A 13,243-nucleotide genomic window follows, 5' to 3' on the forward strand; every position below is an offset into this window, starting at 1 on the left:
AAGTCTAAAATGTGGGAGAGGCTTTGGAGCAGGTTAGTGAGTAAAAAGGGGAAGAACTTGAGGAGAGTGTTAGTCAATGTCTAAGGTACTTCAAAGAGATTATTAATACAAACCTGACGGCCTTAGAGGAGGCTGCTGGTGAGGAAGTGAGGAAAATGTTACTGGAAATGGATGGAAAGGGGATACCTGCCATGCAGTGGCAGAAAGTTTTGCAACACTATCACCTGCAGTACACAGAAAGTAGAAAATGTGCCTAATACACTATGTGATCTACATAAGGAGATGTCCAGGCAGTGCTGAAGTGCTTCCTGGCTTCTACCTATTACTCATATTAAAATCCAAGAGTGGAGATACAAGCTTAAGAAGGACTGCTAGACAGAAAAGAGCCAGGACTTGCTAGTAAAAGTTCCTAGCTTTATCAGGTGGCAAATGATTCTAAAATCAAGAAATGGCTTCCAGGCAAAGAAGAAATCCAGGGCATGGCCAGGAAAGCTGGGTCTAAAGACAAAGCAAAGGATATGCCTGTAAAATCCTTTAAGACCTTAAAAAGATCTAAACTGGTGCCTTAGAGAACTATCCAAACAAAGGGTTCTAAGATCTTTAAGCAGAGAAGGGCTTACCTTGAAGAGATATGTAGGTGTGATTTTGTCTAATATAGTGAACTTAATGAGAGAACCATAAAGTTGTTTGGAGAATTATATTGGCAGAAACACTGCCAGCTTAGACTAAGAAAGACAAAGACAGTACAAAATGGAAAAAGGTCTTTGAACCTTCAAGATTCTACCAGCAGAAAGCAGACTGAGAAAACTACAAGGTGCAAATGAAGGCCACTTTTCATGGAAAAGGTTGGATGACTCAGAGGCTGGAACCAAGAGCCCTAAGCCATGGAGAATTATTCCCAAGCAGAAGTAGTACTGAGTACTAATTAAGAAACTTCCAAAATTTACCTGGTCAGATTTCAGAAGTTCTATGGACCAACAACTCCTGTGTATCTCCCATTTTCTCCTTTTATGAAATGGGAGTGTCTACAGTTATCCTATGCCTGTACCACCACGGTACCTTGTTCTGCAGCAGTAGATGATTAATAAAGCCCTCTTCTCTTAGCACTCTCTCCCTGGGCATTCTTATCTATTCCCATTGCTACCTAGGCCATTGATAACAGGCCAAATTTACATCTCCAGGCCACACTATTCTTTTCAGCTCCAGACTCTTCCATCCCATTTGCCTTTTCTACATGTCTACTTGGATGTCTAGTTACAAAGGGAAAGGGGAGAAAGGAACCTTTGGTTCTAGAGAGCCAAATTCTTTACTGGGCACTTTATAAATGTTTTTCATGGACTTTTCATAATAATCTCTTAATTTTGTAGAAGAGGAAATTGAAGTTCCAAAGAAACTAAGAAATTATCTGACCTTGTATAGCTAACAAATCTGAGGAGTGAAACTCAGGTATTTGTGCTTTTTCTAATATATCAACCCCCTGCCCCCCAAAGCAACCTAAAACTCAATGTATCCAAAATGAACTTTCAGATTACGTATTGTGCTCTCACACCATAGTCCATTCTCTGTCGCTGAAACACTGTCGTTCTACTCAGTTCCCTGTCTTGGCCAATAGCAATACTACCAATATGTCACTGAAGTCTGAAACCTCAGAGTCAAACCAGACCCTTCTCTTCTTAGTGATAACCAAATCCTGGTGATTTTAACCTCCTAAGTATCTTCTAAACAGAGCTTTAACAATCTAACCTTTCTCTCAGCACTTTGAAGGTGTTGTTCCACTGTCTCCTAGCCTCCATGGTATCTGAAGAGAGAGAGGTCCATAGTAATTTTGGGAAATTTTCTGGGATTATTTCTTAATTTTTTTTTGCCCCCTTTTCTCTCTTCTCTCATTCTGGAATTGCAACTACTCATTTACTAGACCTTCTGAAATTGTCTCAGAGGTCCCTGAGGTTCTGTTTATTTTCAAAAAAATTTATTTTTTGGGCCGACCCCGTGGCTCACTCGGGAGAGTGCGGCGCTGGGAGCAGTGCAGGTTCGGATCCTATATAGGGATGGCCGGTTCGCTCACTGGCTGAGCGTGGTCACAAAAAAGGACAAAAAAAAAAAAAAATTATTTTTTTATTGTAACATAGTCGATGATATGTATCTGTGGGGTACAGATTTGAATATCAATACCTGTGTGCAATATGTGATGCTCAAGTCAGGATAATTAGTATATTCAGCATTACACAATGTAATTGTTTTTTATTCTATTTATTTTGCTTGAATCTTTTATCCCTCTTTTTTTTTTTTGGATGATTTCTATTGATCTTCAAGTTTACTGACTTTTTTCTTCTGTCATGTATTATATTTCTATTTCTGAGTAACAAATTAGCACAAATTTAGCAGGTTAAAAAAACATATGTTTAGTTTCTCACAGTGTCTGTTGGTCAGGAGTCCAAGCTAGCTAACTGGGTCCTCTGCTCAGGGTCGCACAGGCTGCTAATGAGTTGTCAGCTGGACTGCATTCTCATCTGGAGGCTTGACTCGGGAAGAATCGACTCAAGCTCGCTTAAGTTGTTGGTAGAATTTATTTCCTTGTGGCTATATCATGCAAGCCTTTATTTCTTACTCCTTGGTGCTGGCAGCCAGTTTCAGGTTCTGGAGGCTTCCCACAGCTCCCCGCGCCCCATGATCTTCAAAGGCAGTTTGCTTCTTCAAGGCCAGCAGGAGTCCTCTCTCTCTCCTCACAAAAGGGTCCAATCCCTCTTTTAGCGCTTTTATGTTTTTTGTTTTTTTTTTTTAAAGATGACCAGTAAGGGGATCTTAACCCTTGACTTGGTGTTGTCTGTCAGCACCACACTCTCCTGAGTGAGCCACGGGCCGGCCCTTAGGGCTTTTATCTGATTGAAGTAGACCCACCCAGGATTATCTCTGTTTTGATTACAAATCAACTAATTTAGGACTTTACATCTGTAAAATCCCTTTACCTTTGACACAGCTGCTTTAAAGTGCATGTCTCATAATGCCAACATCTGGGTCATCTGGGGGATTGGCATCTGTTAATTGTCTTTCCCTTCAAACTGAATAACATTTCTTTTCTCTGACTTGTATCTGCCAGGTAATTTTGGGTTATACTATGAACATTGTAAATGTTTTGTTGTGGAGACTCTGGATTCTCTTATGACTGCTCCAGAAGAGTGTTGATGTTTTTTATTTAATAGGTGATTAATTTGTTTAGCCTCAAACTAAAAACTCACACCTGAGTGGCAGATTAGTTCGGTTTGTTAAGTTTGGGTACAAGCTGCTTTCAGTTTGCCCCATGCATGTGTGTGGTTCAGCAGATCAGTAGGGCCAAACTGAAATGTATTACATTTCCCTTTTATGGCTTTCCCCTTTCCAGGGTTTTCTCCTCACTTTCTAGCAGCCTTGGTTGCCTGGGCTTTTCCCCACTGGTACCTTGGGCCAGAAATATGACAGGCCACCCCTGCACTTCCACGACTGAAGTTGCCCTCAAGGCAAAGCCACAAAAAATGGGGAATTAACTCTGCAGATTACTTGCTCAAACTTTTGAGTCCCCTCCAAAATCTGTCTGCATTTGTTTAGTCTCCAGAGCCCTCAGGTAGGTGTTTTTTTGTTGTTGGTTTTTTTTTTTTTTTTTTTTTTTTTTAGTTCTGCTTAGAATTTATAGCTATTATTCACAGATAGATCGGTTTCTTAAGCATTTACACCAACCTATGCCTCCTACTGTGTCTTGGCTTAGTTACTATCATCTCTCTCACTCCCGGACTATGTAGTATCAGTGCCCACACTCCTCCCTGCTTGTATTCTTGATCTCCTCTAGACTATCTCCTCAACTACACTAGAAGAATCTTTCCAAAATGCAACTGTGATCCTGGCATTACTCTACTTAAAACCCTTTAGTAGCCAAAAGCTGCCCATCACATACAGAAGTTTCTCTTCAAAACAGAGTGCCAAGCTCTTTAGGATATAACTGCTCCAAACAGTGGTGTGCTGGATCTGGCTCACACCTTTGCGAAAACCAATCATCAAATATTGAGGAATTTTGCAAGCTGGTTGTTAAGGCATTGGTACCCTGAAATCAGTTGTTGTGCGAGTATAATACAGCACAAAAATTGGCCAACCCCACAAATCAAGGCTTCCTCATCTAAGAGCCATTGTACTGGCACACATCTCTCTGGCATGCCTTGCAACTTTTATGCCTGAGTTATATGGAACAAACCCGAATTGCCTTTATATCGTGACAGTGGTTTATATATATCTTCCTCATTCTGCTTGATGCTCTCTTCACTACGTCCACTGGGCCAACCTCTACTCATCCTTCAAACCCGGCCTCTCTGGGTACACAGATTATCCTGCCTTAGTGCTCTCACAGCCTCAAGACACCATTAAAACTGCTTAGCACAGCTCACACGGGCCCTCGTGGCCTTCACCTATTTTCCTCTCTTGCAGCTCCACACATATACTCTACACCGTAGTCAAATTAGTCAAGTTCCCCTACCTTACCATGCCACGCTGTTTCACGCTTCTGTGGCTTTCACATATGTTGATCCCTTGATCTGGAATACCACCTCCACCCTCACTTCACTGGCCTAAATAACTCTCATTTAAACATTAAAATTTAATACAAATACCGTTTCTGCCAAGACCTTGCCAGCAGATTCCTATCCTCGTGTCAGATTTGGAAGAATTTTGGGGGGTTCCCATTAGGACTCTGTCCATGGTCCAGATGCAGTTGATATTACTTCCTGATTCTCTGGCTTTTCTTGCTTATAGCTAGTGTTTTGATTATTCACCCATCATTTATCCCTGCCCTGAACTACTGCAATGATATCCTGATAGATACTGATCATGTCTACAATAATTTGTTTACTTTTTTCTGGCTCCCTCCATAGACAGAAAATTCCATACAAAAATGTACATATTTGCATTTGCTCTTATATTATTAAGATCATATTGTATATATGGAATTTTATATACTGCTGTTCTGACTCATACAATATGGTAGCAGTTCCCCTTTTTATATAAAAATATAAAGGTCCCATAAGTAGATCATTTTATAGATATGCCACATATTAGTTAACTATTTCCTTAAAAGTGAACATTTTGATGTTTTTAATTTTTTGTGACTATAAATAAAATTGTGATAAACGTTTTTGTGCATAGATCATTGTTTCAATTTGCATTTTTTCCTGAGGGTAGAATACTAGTAGGAGATTTACTGGGTCAAAGTGTATAATCATTTCAAGTGCTTTGAAGCTTCTTATCTAATTGCTTTCTGGGAATTACCAATTCCACCTGCAACTTCAGTGTGTGTCTATTCATTTGCTCTTTCTAAACAAAACTCAACATACATGCGTGCATGAGAGAACACTTGAAAAATTTATCAGTTTTGCCAACACAGAATATTACCTTGCCACTGAAGTCTACTTTTTAAATTTTTTAATTGTCTCTGTGGCAACAAGGAATGTATTCTTCCTCTAGATATATGTGAGTACATACATTATATAAAAGGATTTGGAAAGAGTGGTAACTTAAGAATTAGTCTAGTTAACGAAATTGACAACTAGTTGGAATTACCATAAAGATAAGGAGATACTCAAAACCCACTGCTTTCCCCTTTACACAAATGGAAAAATGATCAGATCTCACTTTAAAATATTTTTACATAACAAAAAGAGAACTGGAGAACTTTCTATGTACTGATCAGGCCCTGAATGAGCACAATAGAAATATTTTCCTGTTATTTGGTGAGTACAGGTTGATTATACAGGAGTTAGATTTAAATTATTACCTATCATTTCTCAATTCCTGAAACTTTTTACCAAGCTTTCAAGTACTAGGAATACCATTTAGGTCAGAGTGAAGACAATTTAAAATCAAACCGTTAGCCTATTGAATTTTATCAACAGAGAGATCTTAAAGGAAGGTATGGCAAACTTGGGCTCATGGAACAAATTTGGCATGTTGTCTATTATTGGATAGCCTGTGAGCTAAGAATGGTTTTTACATTTTTAAATGGTTGAAGCAAATCAAGAGAATAACATTTCATGATGTGTGAAAATTTTATGAAATTCAAATTTTATTGCCCATACATAAAGTTTTAGTGGAACACAGCTATAGTCATTCATTCATATGCCACGAATGGCTGCTTTTGCACAAAGTTGTGAAGCTGTGACTGAGACTGTAAGACCCTGAAAGCTTAAGATATTTACTATCTGGCCCTTTGCAGAAAAAGTTTGTCAACTTCTGACTTAAAGAAACATAGAATTTATATTTTTGTCGTTATGTCTGTTTAATGAGTATTTCCAAGATACTCATCAAAATTCTTACTTTGCTATATTTTGTATTTTAAAATATCTGCCATTTTCATGAGCTTATGAAACTTATATTCCTTTTGGAGCAATATTTTATTATTTTCTATAGCTCTGTCTAGAGCCCATTTCCACCTGCTTAGTAGTTTGATTAATAAAATTAAGTCATTGGAAATTGGAATTCTACAATCTAAAAAAAAAATGCATACTACATAAATTGTTCATGTTAGAGGGTAATAGCAAGTATAAATCCTTACATACAAGGTAGGAGCATTCCCATCCCAAGTGGTTTAATTAACCTACAGTGCTCTCTATTAACCAGAAAAAGAAGTTAGCTAGAACAGCCTATACATAAATCCTACTAGTTGGTGGAGGTGCCACTGTATGTGGTTTGGCTAAATTAAGCAAAGTTGTCCTTGACTCTGAGCTACATATATTGCCCATATTCTGGGGTAAGATTCCATAAATGCACATTTCTAGTCCCTACATTCAACACTGCATAACTTGAAGTCCTTCTTTGAAGACCAATCCCTTGCTGGTTATTGTTCTCATTGACCTGATCTGAAGTCTACTAAATCGGAATACTTAAGGGACCTTTGTGGTGGCATCTATGATTGTGTGCAGCTGAATATGTGTAATTATTCCCTAGGAAATACTTTTGTTCTTCCTTTGTTTGTTTAGGCAAGAAATTGTTATGGGATATCCAGCATTTTAAGTGATTCTGCCTCAAAGCACGTGTTAAAAACTATAAGGAGAGTTTATGACTTTTCAATTCTAAAAGGTTTCTCAGCTTTGGATTTCTGGAATTGGTTGTGTCCATGTTTCTTCCCATCCTATTGGGACTTAGTGTTGTTAGCAACCTCCTGTGTGGTTCTCAGATATCTTGACCTCTTTGAAACCTTTCCAGGTGTCATTGCCACTTTCTTGATCTCTGCAATATAAGCCACATTGTTTAGTGGAATTAAGTTCTATGAACTTTAGAAATCCTCCCTGAGACTATGAATTGACTAACACCCAAGGTAGCATAAACATGCAGACACAAATGTTCCTAAAACCAAGCTTGCTGGGCAATGCAGGATATGACTTGGGAGTCTGGAAAAAGGAACATTTTGCTCACTTGTCTTTGACTAGGTCCAGGTGCAGTTTGAAGCTAAGTGGCTAGTTTTTCTGATCCTCAGATGTAATGTCTCATTAGAACACAGCAGAATTTGCAATTGTGGACGCAAGGAATTCCATGAAGACCCTCTGGGCCCATTAAGGCCTCTGGCTTCAGAGGGTCCTAAAACACACTTACTTCAGCATCACAGATGTAGTAAAGAGACACTGTTTTCTACAAATTTGATCTAAGTTTTAGCCTAAAGGTTATAAAGACTGTAACTCATCTTAAAATTTGTATCCAGAGGATGCAGTTACAAATTTAAAAGAAAAAAATAGTTTACAGATACCTGTCCTATGTGTCCAGTTTGCCATTAAAAGGTTCTTACTGTTTTGGGCAATACAGTTAAGACTCTGCCAGAGTTCACACTTGGACTAAGAATCCTATATTAGTCTAGCTTTAGATTTATGTGGGCTACTATAACAGTGATTTCTCAGCCCTTCTCTTAAAACTTCACAGCTTGGCTGTTCTTACAAACTAGTAATGCTGCCGGAACCTGCGGGAGTGAGACAATGTTATGGAAATAACACTATATTGAGAATCAAGAGATAAGGGATTCAGTCCCAACTCTACTATTATCTAACTTAACATTTCTATTTGTCTCCTTGAAATATACATAACAAATAGTACAAACTACCCAGGGATGTTGTGAAAATAAAACTAGTAATAAATACAATGAAGCCTTGAGAAAGTACAAGAGTATAAATATGAAAGGTGTAGTGGTGACAGTGGTCATCCATTCTTCTTTCCTGTTTCTCCTCCCCACCCAGAAACTGCACATTCATAACATGAAGACTGCTGTCCCCTACACTCCTGAGTCAGCTGTTCTTATGATCACTCTTCCCATCTCGGCCCCACCCAGTGTCTAGGGAATCCTGCACGTCGTTGAGGACTATGCTAGCCATGCATCTTTACATGGCTGTGAGGAGAGTGAAGCTTCTTCTGCTCTGCTTTCTGTTGGCTAAGGCCTGCAGCCTGCTGTGTGTACATGGGTAAAGTGACTATATGTATAGTGTACAATTACACATTACTGCAGCTTCTCAAAGGCGCCACTCCTGCTGGGAATGCCATTACCACAGAAACCTTTAGAAGATCTAAAAGTCTATACAACATGTGTTAACAAGGGCTTTCTCTGTGTGGTTGGGATTACAGGTGTGTGCTTTTGTTTTGTCTACATATCTATATTTCTACACTCTCACTTTTTTAATCAGTAAGAAAAAAATAACAAAAACAACTTAATTTTGAAACAAACAAAATATTCTTTAATTATGTTACAAGGGGCAAACAACTTAAAACACTCTAACATGGGCATTTCTCAAGAGGAAATTAGAAAATAAGGGCATGTGATTCCCCCTAAAAATATGAATACAATATCACGTGAGAAATTCTTGTAAGAACTTTCATTTTAAAGATTTATGTAGACTTAATTTTCTGTCAGGTTAATTTGAATTAAATAAATATACTTAAATAAGAAATATTACACTATATCTGCTTTTCCAAAATTTATACCAATAGTATGGCAATCTGATGCAAAAAGAAGAAATCGAAATCTAGCTACTGGGGAAAAAAAAAAAAAAGGAAGCAAGATGGAACCTGAGGGTATAACATATTTTTAAGCTGTTCTATAGACCAGATGGGAAAACTTGTTCTCTAATCTAATGACTTTCTTTTAATCACAAGCAGACAGTAGTTTCTCTATTACCCAGAACTTTAGAAATATGTTATTCTTGAGAGTACCCTAGAATTTGTTTTACTCATTTAAGACCACATCTTTGTATTTAATTCATCCTCATATTATCCCTGCAGGGCACTTCTCTCTAATTATTCCCATCTAAAGTGACAGGAAAATGGAATTATACTGCTTAGAAAACAGACATCCTTTGCTATGTCTTTTCTCAGTGCTCCCTCGGGCATAGTTTGTCATCAGGCTCACTGCATCACAGATCATAAGCTGTCCTTGGAGGACAAGGACTGTGACTTACTGGTCTTTGAATTCCCAGTGCCTAGCATGTACCTGGTACAGAGTACAAGCACAGCAAAAATTGGAATAAAAGAAATAAAAGAATAAAATAATAATACCCAACAAATAATGCTTATAGCATATCAAGTGCTAGTCTGGTGCCTTATACATATTAACTCATTTTGTCCTCACAACACTATGAAATAGATACTACTTTTATCCCTATTTTACATATGAGAAAACTGAAGCACAGAAGGTAAAGCAAGGATACACAGAGCCAGGATCTAAATCTACACAGGTCAGCTTTGGAGTCCAATCCCTTCATTACCACATGCTGATGCCCAAACAGCACCCATGCTAAGCACAAAAATGCTGCATTCCAAGAGAAACACAGGTGAACTGGTCTCCCATCTCTAAACATATCTGGGTTTCTGTCATATGCAGCTACACTGTACAGTTCCTTGGGAGACTTGAAAAAGGGAAATAACTGGACACAGGCACACAAATGCAGAAAGAATGAATCCCCAACCTTAACAATTGCTGTGTTTGTGAGGCTGTTTTTCAAATACCTGTGGGGATTTGTGAGAGCGCCAGCTGTACTGGTGACTGTGGAGACTCGCCAGCAGAATATTTTCATCAGTATCCACCTGGCCAAACCGCAGTGTCTCCTGTGTGTCATTACATATCACAAAATGGCTGAAGACCAACTCCTCTACCTCAGGGCATTTGTTCTGAAAGAAAAAGAATATGAAAGCCAACATATATCAGAATAATTGCAAGATGTTTGGCAGCTGTCTGCCCAGTGGCAATTGTTATAACACAGAAACCCTAAAGATCTGTTGTCATTAGCTCTGGTATACAAAGTATTCTATACTTCCAGGATAAGCACAAAAAAATACCTTAAAGAGATCTTAAATGTTCCAAGAATGTGTTTTGATTTATATTCCTACAAATAAATCATATATACAGAAGAGTAAAAGAATAATAAAATCCCTTAAACTTTTAACATTTCTTAAAATGAATTAACATGCTACAAAGAGTGCTGTGCTGGGTAGTGCATGTTTTTGAGCAGAGTACTGGAGGCTAGAATTACCATGTTCCTAGCCTCCTAAACTCAACAATCAAGACCAATTACCAAAGCCACAGTTTGTACCCTACAGAAAGTAAGGATCATTTAGTTAATACACTCCCAGGTCCCTTAAGGGAGATGGTGTGTGTGTGTGTGCGTGCGTGTGTGTAAATCTGCTGAGGGAGAGATTGTAAATCAAACCATAATTTTCCCTCTATTGTTAAGCGTGAACACACAAAACAGATCAACTTCTGAGTCAATGTAAGCCAAGTTGCAGTTTTCAAGAGAAATAAAGTTAGTTGAAAAACACTTTTCAGTATCTGTTTCAGCTAATAGTCATCAATCAGCTAATATCCTTCATTAATCAGCTAAGGCTCAGCAAATTAGTAATATGTTCCTGTGCTGATACCTCCTTTTTCAACTTAATGGTATCTCCATTGATTGCTGTTACATCAAAACACTGGCGAAGTGACAGAATATTTCTCTGGCTTTTTGGTTTGTTTTTGTTTTTGTATTTTGTGGCTGGTTGGTATAGGGATCGAAATCCGGACCTTGGTGTTATTAGCACCATACTCTGACCAGGTGAGCTAACTGGCCAGCCCCCTGTGCTTACTTTTTAATCACTCTGGTTACGTTATAGCTTAAAAAGCAATAAACATACTTTTGGTAAAGTAAAAGAATAGCTAAATAAATGATTAACTTGAGAATGTAAGAAAAAAGTCATAATTAGCTAATCAATTTGCAGATAATGGCACATATGTAACTGATGCTTCTCTAGCTGGCCTGTATTTCCTGGTTGTGGATCTAAATAATATCAAAATGCCACACTCCATCATTTGCCACTTTACTGAGGAGAGGGAGAGAAAAAGGGGATACAGTGCAGATGCAGTGATTTAAGTGATTAGCAGGCATGAAGCCAAGGAGCCTATGGATGAACGTACCTGTAATCCAGCCTGGACTGAGAGTAGACCTAGAACTTCATCAGGGTACACAGTCATCTTGGGAAACAGACCACTCCTAGTCTTCCAGAATGCCCCAGAAGTAGGCGGGCAGTGAACTATGGCAACTAGTGGTGAAGAGACCCTGACACACTTCATTCTTCCAGAGGCCTAGAGGACTTCTGAGCCCTGCCTCTATCATCCATCTATTCTCACTGAACCTCTCCAGTCTCACGGAGTTGAACCTTGCTTGACAGCCACACTAATCACTAAAAGAGTCTCTAAGTGAGACCAAAACACATATAACCAACGATTAATTACATGTGGTCTATTATAATACTCTCTGCTGTGGCTTTTAATTGTTAGCCATGATTTCAAAGCTTGCCTGCTGCTGGGTTTTAGATGTCTTGTCTTACCTGGCCCCTGCCTATGGCTCCAGCTGCTTCTTGAGCTACTCTCCATTTGCTCGCATTTGCTCAGGACACCCCAGCTCTACCAGTCTCTTTCAGCTCCTCCAACACTACACCGGTCCTCTTCCAATTCATCCAACATGTCAAGCTGCTTCGTACCTCAGCACCTTCCCTCTGCTTGGCCCTCTTTTCCTCCACCTCTTGCTTGACCGACTTGTTTCAGTCAGCTTTCAGGTTCCTGTTTTAAGGTCCCTTCCTCAGGATAGTCTTCTGAAATCCTCCCCAGATCAGGTTAGGCTCCCCTATTTCATGCTCACGTAACACTCTATATTTCACCTTCAGGCACTTCTTAATTTGTACCATTATGGGTTCATAGTTATCTCCATCATTAGATTCTGTGCCGTATAAGACAGGAACCAGGTCTGTATTATTTACAACTTTATCTCGAGTACCTAGCACAATGCCTGCCACATAAATACTTAATAAGCTAAGTACTAATACTTAGGGAACAAAAAAATGAGATTTAATTTTAAAAATTACAAGCGTAATCTATGTTCACTGTACAAAAAATAGAAAATCAAATCATGGATTTTTTAAAACTCTCTAATTTTACACTCAGTGATAACTGCTTTAATATTTTGGTAAATTTTCTTCAAGCAATTTTTCTCTTCTGAATGTCCTGCCTGTTATTATTCTAGACGATCCTATCCAATACTATCTTATATATTTATCTACAAACCTTTAATCAAACTGGAATCAAGTATATAATTAGTTTTGACAAGATTTTTCCATTTAGCATTATATAATCAATATAAATTGCTCTCCTTCTAAATATTTTTCTCTCCTTTCAGTATAAGAATACAGACATGAAGAAAGTGATATGATTCTAATCTCCCATTTATTTACACATCCTGAGTATAAAATTCAGTTTTTATAATAAATTAGGATCAATCTGCTGGTAACATAGAGGTTAAATTACCAGATGGAGCTTGAGTAGAAGAAAAAGATATTACTTTCCTCATCTCTAAAAACTGACCTTTAATAAATGATGAGGCTTTTAGGAAAAAATGTAAATTAAAGAACACAAGGGGGTTGTTTACATTTTTCTAAAGAATACTCAAAGTCCTCAGGGAACTGTTTCTCTACTGCTCCCTCATCTGTGGAGTTCATTATAACTGTAATAAGTTTAAGCATTTCTTGGAATGTCTTAAATTCTGGTACATTACAAAAAAGTTCATAAGCGTTTAATGTGACATCACATATGCTGAGCTTCAGAATGCTCGCTTGAATTTGTAAACGAAAAGATGGCTTATTCCTATTTAAGTTTCTGGAGTGTTGTACAAGCATTTGAAAGTAAACAGAGATATCATTTTGGTGTAAAAGAAGACACATGAGTGTA

General features: G+C 38.2%; 1 protein-coding gene across 2 annotated transcripts in view; it reads right to left on the reverse strand.

The window, feature by feature from the left end:
• Positions 1–13,243, reverse strand: part of VPS13B (vacuolar protein sorting 13 homolog B) — a 794,525-nt gene that overhangs the window by 74,065 nt on the left and 707,217 nt on the right. For both annotated transcript variants that reach the window (XM_063079322.1, XM_063079323.1), the window contains exon 43: positions 9,997–10,158. In XM_063079322.1, the coding sequence (XP_062935392.1) occupies positions 9,997–10,158 (162 nt within the window). The remainder of the gene's footprint in view (positions 1–9,996; positions 10,159–13,243) is intronic.

The sequence above is a fragment of the Cynocephalus volans genome, chromosome 15, assembly GCF_027409185.1.
Source record: "Cynocephalus volans isolate mCynVol1 chromosome 15, mCynVol1.pri, whole genome shotgun sequence".
Classification (NCBI taxonomy): domain Eukaryota; kingdom Metazoa; phylum Chordata; class Mammalia; order Dermoptera; family Cynocephalidae; genus Cynocephalus; species Cynocephalus volans.